This window comes from Arvicola amphibius, chromosome 6 (assembly GCF_903992535.2).
Source record: "Arvicola amphibius chromosome 6, mArvAmp1.2, whole genome shotgun sequence".
Lineage (NCBI taxonomy): Eukaryota > Metazoa > Chordata > Mammalia > Rodentia > Cricetidae > Arvicola > Arvicola amphibius.
Window position 1 is genome coordinate 100,872,796 of NC_052052.2, and position 15,821 is coordinate 100,888,616.

The 15,821-nt window shown below is 44.9% G+C and overlaps 1 protein-coding gene across 2 annotated transcripts in view; it reads left to right on the top strand.

Annotated features, from left to right (window-relative positions):
- The first annotated feature begins 1,675 nt into the window (after positions 1-1,675).
- Frmd4a (FERM domain containing 4A) overlaps positions 1,676-15,821 on the top strand; it is a 310,427-nt gene continuing 296,281 nt past the window's right edge. The window contains exon 1 of one of the 2 annotated variants that reach the window (XM_038333067.1): positions 1,676-2,066. In XM_038333067.1, coding sequence (XP_038188995.1) covers positions 1,977-2,066 — 90 coding nt within the window. In that variant the 5' untranslated portion in view covers positions 1,676-1,976. The remainder of the gene's footprint in view (positions 2,067-15,821) is intronic. The other variant, XM_038333064.1, reaches the window with a different exon arrangement.

Here is a 15,821-nt window from a genome sequence, read left to right on the forward strand (position 1 = left end):
AGTGCTGTCAGGAAGAGAGGAGGAGGACAAATGACATGTAACCTAAAACCCCTCTCCAAAGATATCCCTGGGACTCCTTCTCTCCCTGCCTCTCCCCTCTCGCTCACCCTCTTGCTCACTCCAACTGCACACATGGAACCAATTACGAACAAAGCCTGATTGTTGTACGTTTGGACTTTCCCACGTGGGCTCGTTGCTTTCTTTAACTGCCTCTTACTGTGTGTCTGCATGGGAGGACCCTGCCCACGGGTCCAGCCCAGTTCCCCGGCATCCCAGTGCCCCACTCCTGCGAGGCTCCCTGCTCTAATTTATTCTCTAGCAGCAGAAAACCCTTCTTCCCTTCACACCCCACCCCCATTTCCTATTAGGTTTGTCTGAATAAACAGAACTTTCTTCTTCATCACTCTCCATAAACTGAGCTCTGGTGTGTGGGGATCAGAGAATAGCTGGTTCCCAACGTGCCAGTGGCGTCAGGCTAGACCCGAGATCTCCACAGAGGGAGCGAGCATTGCTTTCATGAGAACGAGGGCAGAGGATGTGTGTTTGTGTGTGGAACTGTGTTCAAGAGAAGCAAACAGAATTCCTTACATCCTGGAAAGCTGTTACTTGTGATTTTTCTCTGCTGTGGAAGGGAGCTGGTTCCAGGGGATGAAGTGATGAGGAGTGGGGGCGGGTAAGCTGTTGATGTAGCATTACACAGTGCCACAGAAAGTTAAAACATTAGCCCACTTGGACCATCTGTTGGAATTACACCTTGTTTGGAAAAGAACTGGCAGATGTGAATGAAGCAAAGCTTGAGTCATTTTAACGCTTTGTAAAAACACATGACTAAGTCGCGCTCGCTGCAGGCATAAACCTGACCGTCCTAGGGTCAGTGGGTGTCTTGGTGGGTAAAGGCACTTGCCACGAAGCCTGAAGATGTGAGTTTGATCCTTGGGACCAAAAGGTGGAAGGAGAAACTGATTCCTGAATGTTGTCCTCTGACCCCTACTGTGGCATTCCTCAAACCAACTTGTCCCGTTCCCCCACCCCCCGCCGCTCCCGAATACAGTGGCACACAAAATAAATAAATAATGTCAAAGTTTTAAACAAAAAAAAAAATGTTTGCACAAGGCGGTGGCACAGGTAACTCCTTTGGCTTTGGTCTGATTCATCTGAACCATGGATGCAAGGATCACAGAGATTTCTACTACCCCTCCTGCCCCTCCCCCACCTTGTGTTCCTGTGGCCTGTATTCACATAATTAATTTGATGCATACATTTTCTGTTGGAAGCAGCGGTGGGAAAAACATATTCCTGTCTTATGTTCAGTTTCATAGAGGTAATTTATGAATCCAAAGAGACCCCCCAACTCCCACATGCACTGTTGCTAGTCTTCAAATATTTCTCTAATGTTAGGAAGAGAATGAAATCAGAATGCAGGATTTTGAATTAATCTCTGCTCCAGATGTGGGGGAGATTCCTCTTAGTCCTTTTAAGGTAAGCATGTGACCCACTGTACAGCCGAGGGGCTTGGGCGTCACGTGGCGGAGCAAATAATGTGTCTGATACAGCCTTGATGAGACTACTGACCTGGTTGCCATCTGCAGCCCAGAGAAGCAAAGTTGACATTTCTGGATCACTCTCCCTAGAAGCACCACTTACCCACTCCTGGGACAGCAGGTCTCGCTGAGCCAGCCAGCGCTGCGGGGAAAGCCAGAAGGAAGCTGAAGGTGCCGCTCTACACAGCTGAAGTTGGAGAACTTGGGCTGTTTTCCTTTCTCCCCATCCCCCACCTCCTAACCAGCCACATCTTGACTCACAGGGTCTAAAGGAAAACTCTTTCAGCTTTTTGATATTTGGGAAACCTCCCGAAGACCACAGCTAGCTCGAATCTAGCTCATCTCCCTCTTTGCTAGAGACACCACACACACACACACACACACACACACACACACACACACACACACACAGTTGCTCACTCCCAGCTCCACACCATGGTAGTTCAGACAGCAGTGACTCCAAACAGACCTCAGAGACTTCTGAAAATACCGTATGGATCTCTGAGAAGGCGCAGCGTGGAGAGGGTAAGCAATGTGGCCACGGCAGGCCGACTGTTTGCTTTCATTGAGCAGTTGTTACAGACATGGAGATGTTGATTTCATTGTGCTCGGAATTACTGCTGCTACTGATGTTTTCCTGAGCAATTCGAGTTTCCTGGGGCTGCAGATTGTGATTCTCTCTCTCTCTCTCTCTCTCTCTCTCTCTCTCTCTCTCTCTCTCTCTCTCTCTCTCTCTCTCTCTCTCTCTCTCCCCTGAACAGATAAGGACGAGAATTCTGAAATGGTAATGTCTGTCAGTTGCAGATGCCAGAGGGGAGATGAAATATGACGGGGGACCTGTCGTCGTCGTCCCCCCCCCCCCCCCCACCCGGAGCTGGTTGAGAAGTGTCAGGGCTCGGAGCCCGACTGCCCCGGGGCTCGCTGAACTCCTCAGTGCAGTAGCTTCTCAGATTCCCTCTGCTGAGTGAAAAGGGGGTGAAGGTGTTGTCGAGGGGCTCTGGAGCCTTGCTGATGTCAGTTGTGAGGCTGAAATCCCCTGCTCTTCCTCATTGGTGTTGTTATTTTGTTGTTGCTTTTTCAGGCCGAATGCTGCCCTTTGGGTCTGTTTGTTTATAATACCACCGATTTTGCCTGGAGTGATTGTTAATTTCCTGAACGCATGTGCCCTTCATGGTAGTGCCTGGCAGAGAAGAGCCTATAAAATAATAAGGGTTTGTCTTTCTTTATAATAAGAAATACAGTTTTGAGGGTGGCTGTTGTGAATGCAAAATGAGCTGGTTGTCTGAAAGAGGTCATCCAACATGTGGAGATTAGGACCTGTACCACCATGGGGAAGGGTTATGCTACGTGGCTTAGAAGCCCCCAGACTCCCCTGTTGGAATCCTGACAAGCCCTTCCATGAACTGGATGTCTACATCCATGTGTTAGATTAAGGATAAGCCAAAAACAACTCAAAAAGTGAGGTAGATGAGTTATCTGGCCCAGCTCATGAAAGGGAGCAGACCTTAATTCAAATGGCTTTTTCTGGCTGCACTGCTTAGTAGTTAAGGGTTTTTTTTTTTTTTTTAATATAAAGAAAACCTAATTAAAGGTTCAGCATATGGGGGACTGTCTAGAATATCCAGGCAGGATTGCATTTCTGGCTCTGGCAAGTTATAATTTTTTTTCTATTTGAATTTTTTTGAAAGGGCATTACCCATTTTGGTTGTGTGTGGGTCTTCAGTTCAGTTTGAAATACATTTCTGTGCTCAGTATCAGTTCTACCAAGTAATATGTAGTAAGCATCTTTTATAGCTCTGGAGCATGGGAATAAAAACGCACAAATTTGTCTATCATCTTTCTTTGCTTGTTGGCCTGTTTCTTTGTTTTGAAATGCTGTATTACTCTGTAGAACTCACTGTGTCATCCAAGCTTCCTTCCAACTCATAGCAATCCTCCTGTGTCAGCCTCCCAAGTGCTGGGATCACATGTGAAGCCAGACATCCCAGCCCCAGTGCATGGGGAATGTGGTTTTCAGTTATAATGAAACCCCTTGCCTCTGTGATAGCCAAGCCTGTATAACATGTTTTATTATTGAAATATTTATTCATAACTTCCCAAATGTCAATCATGTTTCTCAGGGCTGGGCAATATGGCAATATAGAAGAGAGTATTATGCTGCTTCTTAAAGAAACAAACAAACAAAAAAATCTAGTTACAGGGCTGGAGAGATGGCTCAGCAGTTAAGAGCACTGGCTACTCTTCCAGGTTCAACCCCAGAACCACAGGGCAGCTCACAACTATCTGTCTGTAACTCGAGTTCCGGGGGATATGACACCTCACATTAATGCACATAAAATAAAATTATTATTTTTTAAAAAAAATCTAGTTACCTTGAAGCCTCTCTTTGTATCATTCAAGCCTCTAGATGGGCATTTAATATTTAAATATAAATTTGCATAAATGCACGGTGTGCATTTACTACTTGGTTTTTCACTGTTCACCATTTTAAGACAAATCACCAATACAGGAATCCAAATATGACCCATCACATACCTGTTGACATGTGTATTTACAAGTAAGGAATTACATTTGAATCCTATACAGCTTATTTCTTCCCTTGAGTAGATGCCAAGGTTCATGGCCTTAAGAGATAGGTCAAAGGGCTCTGGACCCTTCAAAGCAGCCTGTACTTCCTTGGAGCTTGGGTGCTGCAAATGGTCCCACCCACCCCCTTCCTGGACAGTGGGACAGCAGCTAATCAGAATGTATGGTAGCCTGTTAGGTCCAATTGGGCGTTTAACACTGCAGGGCTTCCGTGACACTTCTCATGGGAGCCACATATTTATACAAAGGAGGGCAGTTAGGTGATCAACAGCTCCAGACCATAAATGGCCTGCTTTCCCTGGGAGTCTAGCACCTAGCCCTTGCAACAGTGGAGAGATAGCCAGACATTTGGGCAACTATTATTGTCTGGTAAGGCTCAAAGACTTCAAACTTTCAGAAGGCCTTTACTCCAGGCCCTCCGGACCTATTTCCTGTCCTTACCATCCTGAGCTGCTAATGAAGCATGGAGCATGGAGCCTCTTCCTCTCATGCTGTGTAAACAGGCAAACTAGGTACAGCAGGCATTGTCTTCCATTCAGACACATCAGTCCGTGACAGAAGAAGACCTCAGTCCTGGAATCTAGTGTTGTCTGTCCTTGCCATTACAGAATGCCTTGTGACCTTTGCTCTCTGGTGGCCATGTGCTATGGCAGCCTGGCTCTGAAAAGAATTATCATCATCTCATCGTCAGAACCTCACACAGAAGACACTCTTAAAACCGAGACATGAGGACCAGACACATTGCATGATTTCAAAGCAATGAGAATACACACATGTGTACATGTCTCTCTCCATTTGTCTCTCTCCATGGGTGCATGACATGGAAGTCAGAGACCAACTTCATATGTCATTTCTCATGTTCTGTCTCCTTGTTTTTATTGTTTGGTATTGTTTGGTATTGCTGCTTGGAGCTTGTCTATGCCTCCTCTCCAGCACTGGGATTATAAGTGTATGCTGCCAGGCTTGGCTTTTTTTTTTTTTTTCATGGATTCTGAGGATCAAACTTAGTCCCTTGTGCTTTCACAAGTGCATTACTGCCCCAGACCCTTTGTTCATACTTTTTCTCAGAATCCCATCAATACATCAGGGAGTTAAACAGAATGAGGAAAAAAGCAGAAGAAACCTAAGGTAATGTATTTGGCGTACTGAGTGAGACTAGGCTTTCAAGATGGAAATAAAAACAATTGTAAATCAGTAAACTATGTGCTAAGATTAAGACACAGATAAGTAATGGAGTCAGGTTGGGTGTGGTAGAGAGCTGCAAGGAGAGACAGACAGAGCAGGATTTGGGGGCTGTCCCATGAGCCAGTAGCTTCACTAGTTACTTGTGACCTTGACAAAGTGACTCAGAGTGTGTGTGTGTGTGTGTGTGTGTGTGTGTGAGAGAGAGAGAGAGAGAGAGAGAGAGAGAGAGAGAGAGAGAGAGATCTTCACCTAGATCGACTAGCCAGCAAGCCTCGGGAATCCTCCTGTCTCTGCAATCCTCTCCCCAGTCCACCCGGGTGCTGGGCTTGCAGACTTGTACTGCAGCTTCCAGCTCTTACTCAGACGCTGGGCTCTAAACTCAGTTCCTTATATTCAAGTAGTAACCACTGAGTCATGCCCTCAGCTCCTTAACTTGTTGACATCTAATACTGCTAACTTCACCCCATTATTGACAAGAAAACCTGAGAAAGCCAAAACAAGTTTGTTTTTTCTTTCTGGTGATAACCTCCCTTGGATTCCCAACTTCCTGTATCACTCATGGAAAACAACGTGTTCCAGGTTCCAGGAACACAGATGCCAAGTCGCTCATCCTCCCTGAGCCAGGAGCACCTTCATGTTCTCTTCCTTCCAAAGCAGGTGTTTTACTGCAGTGGCCAAGGAAAAATGAAGTAAGAAAACCTTTTATGTGGCCCAATTTGCATGGCTGGAGTTTGCAATTTGAAATTGAGGTGGAGACAGGTCCTGTAAGGTGGCTATTACCACCTCAATTCTCTGCTTTTGTGGCAGAAACTGAGTAACGTGTATGTCTTCCTGCCCTGAGATTTAATCGTTGATGCCTCTGAACTCTTCCTTCAAGGACTTCTCAAGTTATAGCCTGTCAGATTTCATGCTCTGATTTCCCAACTGAGAGGGACCCAGTGCTTGACCCTCTAGTGGATTACCCTCTAATGCATAGACCCAGAGACCCAGAATGCCCTGGGTATCTCTGTTCTCATAATAGTCTCCACACCTTGAATCTAATGTGCCCAAAGTGGAATTCAGCACACACCACCACCACAAGCCTGCCCCTAGGCCAGCAGGAGCTAATGAAGTAGAATCAAAAATCAGTGAACATGGATACCACGCATTCTTAGCAATGCACAGCCAGGTCCTTCATTGTGGTGCCAACATCATGGAGTGTACTCACACAAGCCTAGATAGGTGGCCTACTGTATACCTGAATTATGTACATACAAGCATGCACACTGCAGCCTCTTACAGCTAAAATCCTAATGTTAATACTCCTAATAATGCAATATTAAATCAAACACAATACAGTACAATACTGGAGGAAAGAGATGAACATGAGACATAGGAGGCTGCTGCTGGCCTATCACGAGACCTCATTTTCTAGTCAATTATGGTGCTTTAATAACTAGAATGGCTACAGTCTAAGATAGTGATAAAGGCTAATGATAAGCCAATAAGGTAGTCATTCATGGTCACTTTCAAATGCCACATAATGTGGAATTGTCAGTGCTATGCTTTGATATGATTGGCGGTGAGCTGGGACTTTTTGCAGGAAGAGCAAATGAAGAGAACAATTCAGTACAGTGTGATATTCAAGACAAGGTTCTCTGTGTAGCTCTGGCTGTCCTGTAATTCACTCTGTAAAGCAGGCTGGCCTCAAACTCAGAGATCCACCTGCCTCTGCCTCTTGAGTGCTGAGATTAAAGGTGTGTGTCACCATCACCTGGCAAGATCCCTCATAATCTTATGGAATATTATGTAATAGACGGAAATGATGGTATGGGGCATGTACCCAAACTACAACCCAGGTACCTTCCTGTCTTCTCCGTTTCCTCTCTCCCCTCAAACAGCTACTATGTGTGCTGTCATTTCTGATTTTGATCTCTCTCCCTCATCTCGCAGCTCCTCCCAACAGTCAGATTAAGACCACCGTCATCTTTTGCCTGCATGCTGTCTTCTCATGGTTGCTAGCCTTGCACCTTCTTCTGTGGTCTTTTCAGTTAGATTAGGGACAGTTTTATCACTGTGTACATAAAGCATTTCAGTGGTTCTATGCCTCAGGACAGGTACCAATGCCAGATTATAATCAGGACCCTGATAAAACTGTTGTCTCCCTTCTTCCCCTTATTACTCTTGGGCTATACTCCAACCACACATGAGCATACCCTGTGGCCTTTAGAGTGCCATTCTCTCTGTTGCATCGAGGCCTTTGAACATTCTTTTGTTAACCTGGCACTTGATGCTTCCTCCTCCCACTCCTTAACTTCCTATTCCCATCCTTTTTCATGAAGTTCATATCCTATTGGAAGCCTTCCCAGGTGCCCCATCTCTACCCAAGTCTACAAAAGTGCACTTCCTGCAAGATGCCATAGTATTCTATACTTCTCCCACAGTAACACAGATCACCTGCATGGATGCTGCCATTTTCATGGATAATAAACTCCCTGAGAATAAGTCACTTGGTTCGTAACAGGAATAGTGGAACTATCTGATCTCAGACTGTCCATCCATTTTTTTTACATCAGTATGAGGACTCAAGATGAAATCAGTCAAGGGAGCCAGCCATGCCCAACACAGATCCAAGAGACCATCCTATTCTTCCTGCAATAGGGAGTCATGACCTAATCTATCTCAGTCTAAGACATAAAACTAGGGCAGGGGAGACAGCTCAGTTGTCAGAGTGCTTGCAAGGACCTGAGTTCAATCCTCAGAACCCATGTTTTTGTTTTGTTTTGTTATTTAAAAAACAGCATGTGTGGTGGACACTTGCAATCTCAGTGTTGGGGATTAAACAAATAGAGAGGATATAGTAGAGTGTAATAAACTATTCTGTGGATATGAGAGTCAGTGAAATCTGGCAGTCCCTCATTCTTCTGCTTTAGAAATAAGACATAAGTAGAAATAGCCTCCGTTCCCAAGCTGACTTCCTGGAAGTCTCATTGTTGCTGGTGGCAAACATGTTCACTCTCACGTGTTAACACAAACCAATGAAATGAAGTGTTCTTTCTTATTTATTCTGGACTCTAAGAGCACACACCTCTAAGTGGAACAAGGTGGAAACTACTAGACTGACTCAAGTTAAACATCTTCCACAAAGTCATGTAAAGTCGATCATTTTATTGGGAGGAGGGAATTCTCTTTCCCTACAATTATTTGCCTAGTTTAGGTGAAAAGGTCTTTGTTTTTTTTTTTTTTCCTCTTGGAAACACTGAGATGGTGTGATATTTCTGGAGTGGTATTTTTAACACAGCATAAATTAAACCTCGCGGCACCCACAACATTCATTACTCGATGTGTTATTCCAGGTTGACATATTGCCAGTCTATTATTTTGCAAACCATTACATTATCCCAGCTGCTAAGCTGCATAACTTAAGGATCCAGAATACAACAGCATCTCTGTGCTCGTGTGTGTGGTGCTTACATTTTGAATGTATTCATGCAGGGAAGTGTGAGACACTACCCAAAACACATACAGCAGACAGCTCTTAGTGGATATTTATTACCATTGAAAGCAGACAGCCAAGAACTATTCAGACAGATCAGCGTATTCACATGTATTATTATCCAGCCCCCTCATCCAGGAACACTCTGGTTCTTTCCATAAATATACGCCTTTCTGTAGAGAAAAGATCGTGGACTCTCAGAGACTCCAATTCTCTGGTTCACAGAAGGCATGAAAGGTCATTTCCCCCTTGTTGTTAGTGATTAGGGTTAAATGGAAAATAAAAGTCGTATGTGTGTATTTTGTATATGGCGGTGTCTGAGGAAGCCAAAACAGGGCATTGAATCCTTAATTCTGGAGGTACAGGTAGTTATGAGCTGCCCTACGTGAATGCTAGGAACTGAGCTCCAGTCCTTCGCAAGGGCAGTACACACTTAACCACTGAACAATCTCTTTGGACAGGGTCCATTACTGGCTGGGAACTTATCAAATAGGCTAGACTGGCAGGGAGGCTTAGGGGAGCCCCAGGAATGCATCCATCTCTAGTCATCAGCTTTACGTTGGAAAGCTCTAAGAAGTTTTGCAGGTTCCCCTTGCCTACACTGTGCCCAGACCAGAGTGCATCTCAGTGGAAGGGATCCAGGCATCGGCATTTAAATCTTCCAAGTGATGCCACTGAGCAGCCAACATTAAGAACACTGCTTCAAAGTATATGGTGACAAAGATGTATCACCCATGCCAGCTTAAGGAACTGAGATGGTTCTTGTGTTTTATGGTGCTTCCACCTGAAAGAGGACTGAATGGGTGGATTGGGATGGGTTTGTTTGCTTTGTTGTGGTAAGATGGTCCAATGCGTGGTTCTTGATCAGAGAAAATTCAATTTGATCTTCTTGGGAGTTGAGTCTTTATTCCAGGGCCATCCTTGGCTATCCTAGGCTATCCTCAGCAGTGTTCTGTTCCTTACCAGTTAGACCATACCTTTTGTAGTCAGGGAGTGTGGAACAAGCAGGGTTTCTTTCTAGACAAGTCAAGATCCCAAACATCATTCTGGTTATTCCTACCTGCTGGTCTTCTCCAGTGAAGAGCTGTCTGTGTTTATTTCAGTCCTCTGTAATGAAGACATGTTCACGGAATCAACCAACTGTTCTTAGAGCATATCTTGTAAGTGCTTTGAAACAGAGCTCTTGGGTCCTAAGAGCTTAGGGCATGTTCAAGCAGCATGAGTTTCTTAGATCATATAGTTGAAATAAGTCCATTGTGTATATGTTCACGTAGCTGTCCTACGTGAATGCTAGGAACTGAGCTCCAGTCCTTCGCAAGGGGATGTATGTAAACATGTGTGTGCGCACATGTGGAGGAGAGGGGAGGCCATAGGGTTTCCTGTTGTTTCACTTTCTATTTAGTCCATTGAGACATGACGTCTCTCTGAACCTAGAGTTAGGTTGGAAGCCAGCAAGCCTCAGTGATCCTCCTGTCTCCACCTCCATGGTGCTGGGGTTACAGACACATGTGTAACCATGCCAAGCTTTTTACATGAGAACTGATGATTCAAACTCAGGTCCTCATGTTAGGCCAGAAAATCCTCTTGCCTACTGAGCCATCTACCCAGGCCCAGAAATCCACTTTTATTTGTATTGATTCATCAATGGGCTTCAGAGAACAATGTTGGTTTGTGTACATAAAACAGTATGGAAGAATCTATGCCATGAACATTTGTTCTTAAATCTAGGAGTAGATGAACCACATCTGTGGACTACTTCTCCACTGTCTTCCACCTCTTCCACTTCCTCTCCCTTCTGGTCTTCCCTTACTGGTCAGTTTTAACTGTATTAGCATTTTTCTCTCTGCTGTGACAAAATAATTGGCAAAGGAAGAAGGGCTTCTATTGGGTCACGTAAGAAGGGCTTCTATTGGGTCACATAAGAAGGGCTTCTATTGGGTCACGTAAGAAGGGCTTCTATTGGGTCACGTAAGAAGGGCTTCTATTGGGTCACATAAGAAGGGCTTCTATTGGGTCACATAAGAAGGGCTTCTATTGGATCACAGTTTAGAGGAACTGAATGCCATCGTGATAAGGAAGGCATGGTGGTGAGTGCATGAGACAGCCGGTCACACTCTATCAGCACAGGAGCAGAGAGAGATTAAAGCTATCAGTTTGTATATCCAGAGGTGTGTCTCCCAAGTGATTCTCTATCCCATCAGGTTGACAATCAAGATTCATCTTTGAAGTCCTGATACAGGGGCGACTTAAAGCGGTTCATGGAGAGAGAATTTATACCAGTGAATCAGCAAACAGACAAGTTAGAGCTTTGGCTCTCTTAGAAACTCCATACCTAAACATTTACTGGCACAACCTTGGCAGATGGTTGAAAGTCATAAGACTATGAGAAATTGTCTGAAGAATGTGTTTGGACAGATACAAAGGCATGTCAGAGGACCGGGCCTTCCAAAGTTTAGAGGCCAATACTATAATGATAAACTAGAAGAAAAAGGGAAAAAAACAGCAGGGATCAGCCAATGAGGTAGAAGAGAATTAAAGAGGAAGTCTGTCCTGTTAATATGGACCGAATAGGATTCTTTCTCAGAGCCATGGGATGTAGGCTACCACCTGAGAGGTAGTGCAGCAAGATAGACAGTTATCAGGAAAAGCTGTCAGAAGGATGAGAAGGGGGAGTAGAGCAAGGAAACAAGACAAGCTTTACTTTCCCTAAGGGCAGCCCTGGACAGAATAACAGGCGACCATGGTGGGCTCTGAAGGGGTCAAGGTATGAGAACTAAGATGGCCAAGAACCTTTTCCCTGTGGTACAACAGAAGCTCAGCACAGCGGCTTATATTTTTATTTGGAGAGGGTGTGTGTGTGTGTGTGTGTGTGTGTGTGTGTGTGTGTGTGTGTGTTCAATGTTGGGCACGTGTCTGAGTGTGGAGGCCAGAGGTCAGCAGCAGGTGTCTCCCTCAATTAGTCTCCAATTCGGAGACAGGGTCGCTCACTGAACTAATGACTCACTGATGCCGCTAGACTGGCTGGGCAGAAGCTCCAAGGATTCTCCCGTCTCCTCCTCCCAAGTGCTGTGATTAGAGACACATGGTGATGCTCCATTTATTTATTTATTTATTTATTTATTTTCCTTTTTTTGGTTTTTTGAGACAGGGTTTCTTTGTGTAACAGTCCTGGCTGTCCTAGAACTCACTTTGTATACCAGGCTGGCCTCGAACTTACAGAATTTACAGAACTTACTTGCTTCTGCCTCCCAAGAGCTGAGCGCCACCACTGCCTGACTTCTTCTTTTTGCTTTCTTTTTCTTTCTTTCTTTCTTTCTTTCTTTCTTTCTTTCTTTCTTTCTTTCTTTCTTTCTTTCTTTTTGCTAAGGTGGGTTCTGGAGAACAGGAGTCTTCTTGCTTGTGGAGCAAGTATTTTCCAACTAAGCTGTCACCCCAGCCCACAGAGGTCAGTTAATAGTGCCTTCCCCACCTTAAATCACTGCATCCAAGCTTATCCGCCTTTCCCTGTGTTACCTTCAGAGAGTAGTCAAAGAAAGGATGGATGAAAGATTTCAGTATCTTATGGAGGTCGGCTGTACCAAGCCACTGTTCCACCGTCTTGTCTCAGCATCCTTGGCCTATATCCTAAGGAAAAGCTCTTTCATTTTTTGGTTTTGCCTATAAGAAAATAGTTTTTAAAATATCTTGATATAATCATGTGTCAGGGCTTCAAAAGCCAGCTGAATACCAGAATATATTTAGAAAGTATAATTTAGGGCCAAACCAGCTATACAATGTCCAAAACGAGTGAGTCCTAGTTTGAACTCTGAATTTGGGCATTTAGGCACAGTCTGTAAAAGAAAATAAATTTGAATCAAATGGGAACAGAATCCAGTCTTTGACATGAGAATCTGTGTTACTGGACATTCGTGGACCTTGTAGAAGAAGATGTTCTTCTTCTCTGTCCCCTGAGCTGAGAGAAAGCTGTGGCCAGCATCCATGTGCAGATCCCACCCATAAGAAGTTTCTCTCGGGGATGATGGAGGCCTCTAATGACAACACATGTATTCAAGTCAGTTAAGATAAGTTTAAAGGCAGACAGAGATGTGAGCCCCACCACCATCTGGGGTTGGTTTTGTGAATTGGTCTGTTGTACACCCATTGCACACCATTGTGATCCATTGCATATCCTAGATCTCGGTGCAACTGAGTCACCAGAGCTGTTTTCACACTACTGCCTTGCAGGGACAGGATCATTTACTTGGGCAGCTATATGGGCACTGGGCTCTGACTCACTGCTAACCCAATATGCTATGATTTAAGTGTTTGCATCTCTTCCTCTTCATGTATGCTAAAATCCCAACCCCCATGATGCTGGTATCAGGGGGCAGAATGTTTGCCCTCAAGACCAAAATTACTACCTTATTAAATAAAAGAACTTAGAGGCGGGGGATGTAGCTCAGTCTGTAGAGTGTTTGCCTAACATGTGTGAAGTCCAGGGCTCAATCCCCAGGACCACATAAACCAGGTGTGGTCTAGAACTTCAGGAGAATTAGGATAAAACAGCATCAGAAGTGTAAGGCCACCCTTGTCTACGTAGGGAATCTGAGAGCAGCTTGGGATACACAAGACTCGACCTCAAAAAAAAAAAAAAAAAAAAACAACTAAAGGACGGGGTGTGGAAACAACAATTTAAACTCATGTATGAAATCTCAAAAACAAAGATATTCAAATTTTAAAAAAATTAGGGCTCCAGTGAGCTAGCCATTCTCTCCCACATTATGGAGTCACAATGAAATGTGCTGTCTATGAACAGTGAGTAACATCTTTCCAGATGCCAAATCTGCTCCGAAGCAATGGGGCCTTACTTATTTTTCCCACTTCTCTCTGGAGATGAGGTCTCTCACTGAACCTGGGCCTTGGTTCTCTAGCCTGGCTGACTGTCAGCCCCCCAGGAATCTCTGCCCCCATCCCAGTATCAGAGCTCTAGATGTATGTTCTAGATGTATGTTCTAGATGTATGGGTGCCAGGAGTCTGAACCCAGGTCTCCTGCTTACACTGCAGCACTTTACCCACTGAGCCATTTTCAGGCCTTACACTTCACTCTATGACGGTCTCTCAACTTGTACTCCGGATTCCTTCCTATCCAGCATTGGACCAGCATTCCCCCAAACTAAAGTAGCCTTTTTCTTCCCATCGCATGGCTGTAAGATGCATGAAGAACACAGTTACTGTCTCTTAGCAAAGGACCCTGCAGGATAAGAAAGCTCTATCTGTGGAGACCCGGTCATGAGAAACGGGCCATCAGAGAGTTTATTTCACCTTGTATTATATCCATGGGGCCCAATCCTTCATATTAACCCTGTCCGTGCCACTCATTCTATAAACTGGGGACCCATACAGGAATTATAGAGTCAGACAGCCACTGCTGCTCATGTAGAGCAGTAAGGGAGGGTCACAGGAATTGAAGCAGCTTCCGCTCAATGTTGCCACAGGGCGCTGAGCCTGGTGTTCCTGTTTTCAAACTTTTCAAAAGGAAATCTTGTGGGGCTTTTTCAAAAAAATACATATTTATGGGAGCAGCATAGGAACATACTTCGTGAGTCTGAGCACACGGGCATGTAGACACATGTGTGTCCACGGGCATGTGGAGGGCAGAGGTCAACACCAGGTGTCTTTGTTCATGGCTGCCACCTTATTCTTCTGAGACAAGGCCTCTCACTGAGCTTACAACTCGCTCATTCAGCTAAGCTGGCTGGCCAGTGAGTTCCAAGAATCTGCCTGTCTCTGCCTCCCCAGAGCTGGGATTGCAGATGCTTGCCACCACACCTGGCTTTTTCTATGGGATCCAAACTGAGGACCTCTCGTTTGAATGGCAAGGGATTTGCCAACTGATCCATGGCCTCAGCTCCTGTAATTAATTTTTTACATTTTATTTTATGTATGTGGGTGCTTCGCTTCCAGGAATATCTGTGTACTGTGAGTCTGCAATGGCTACAAAGTCCAGAAGAAGGTGTCAGATCCCCTGGAACTGGAGTTGCAGATGGTTGTTACCAACACTGTGAATGCTGGGAATTGGATGTGGGTCGTCTTGAGGAGCAGCCAGTGCTCTAAACCACTAATCCATTTCACCAACCTAGACCTCTTATGTTCTTTTAAAGGCTCTATCGTGCCATATAGTTGAGGCGGGCCTGGATTATTCCCCCTTTCTTTCTTTTTTCAAGCGCTAGGGATGGAATCCAGGGCTTTGCAAACACCAGGCAAGTGCTCCACCTCTGAGCTATCTCCAGCCTGAATTTTCTTGATTTAGGAAACACGTATGTGCATGTGCATGACGATGAAAGCAAGAGAGAGATCTGCTGTATACCATCTCTCACTGCATGTGAGACATGACCATGGCCCAAGAGATGCCCACTCTCTCCACAAGAAAATAAATGCCAGCTCACCCTCAGTGACTGTGCACTCTCACCATCCCCACAGTTTCGGGGCTCATCAAAAAGAGATCTCAGTACAAGTAAACTAGCCTGGGAATAGATCTTTGGGCCTTCCACTGGAATTATATCATCTTACTGTTAAACTGGAATATTATTAGCTGTATAAAAATTCTTTTGACAAGTCAAATGCAAATTTCTAAACACATTTGCATAAATTGAAGCATGCCCTTCAGCTCTAGGGAGTGGGAAGGCTGCAGAGAGCAGCATCATAACCAGCAGGAGGATGAGAACTTGAGCAGCTGAACGTGAACGCCAGGTCTGATTATCGTCTGATGGGACCGGGTTGGTACCAGCCACATCCTTCCTTTGTTTGAGCCAGGTGCTTCCCCAGTATCTCAGACACTAGTCCAAAACAAACCATTCCGTCCAACAAAGCAGTCACCTAGCAGTGGATTTTGCAGCTAAAATGATCGGGTCAGGAATATGCAGGGCCAGCAGCCCAGAGGCCACACCACAACCAAGCTGACATTTGTTTACGGTCCATGTGGTTGACTGATAACAACCATAGGGAAACCTCTCTGTCTAAGTCGTCTGCTTCCTGCTAGATGGAGCGGAATTCT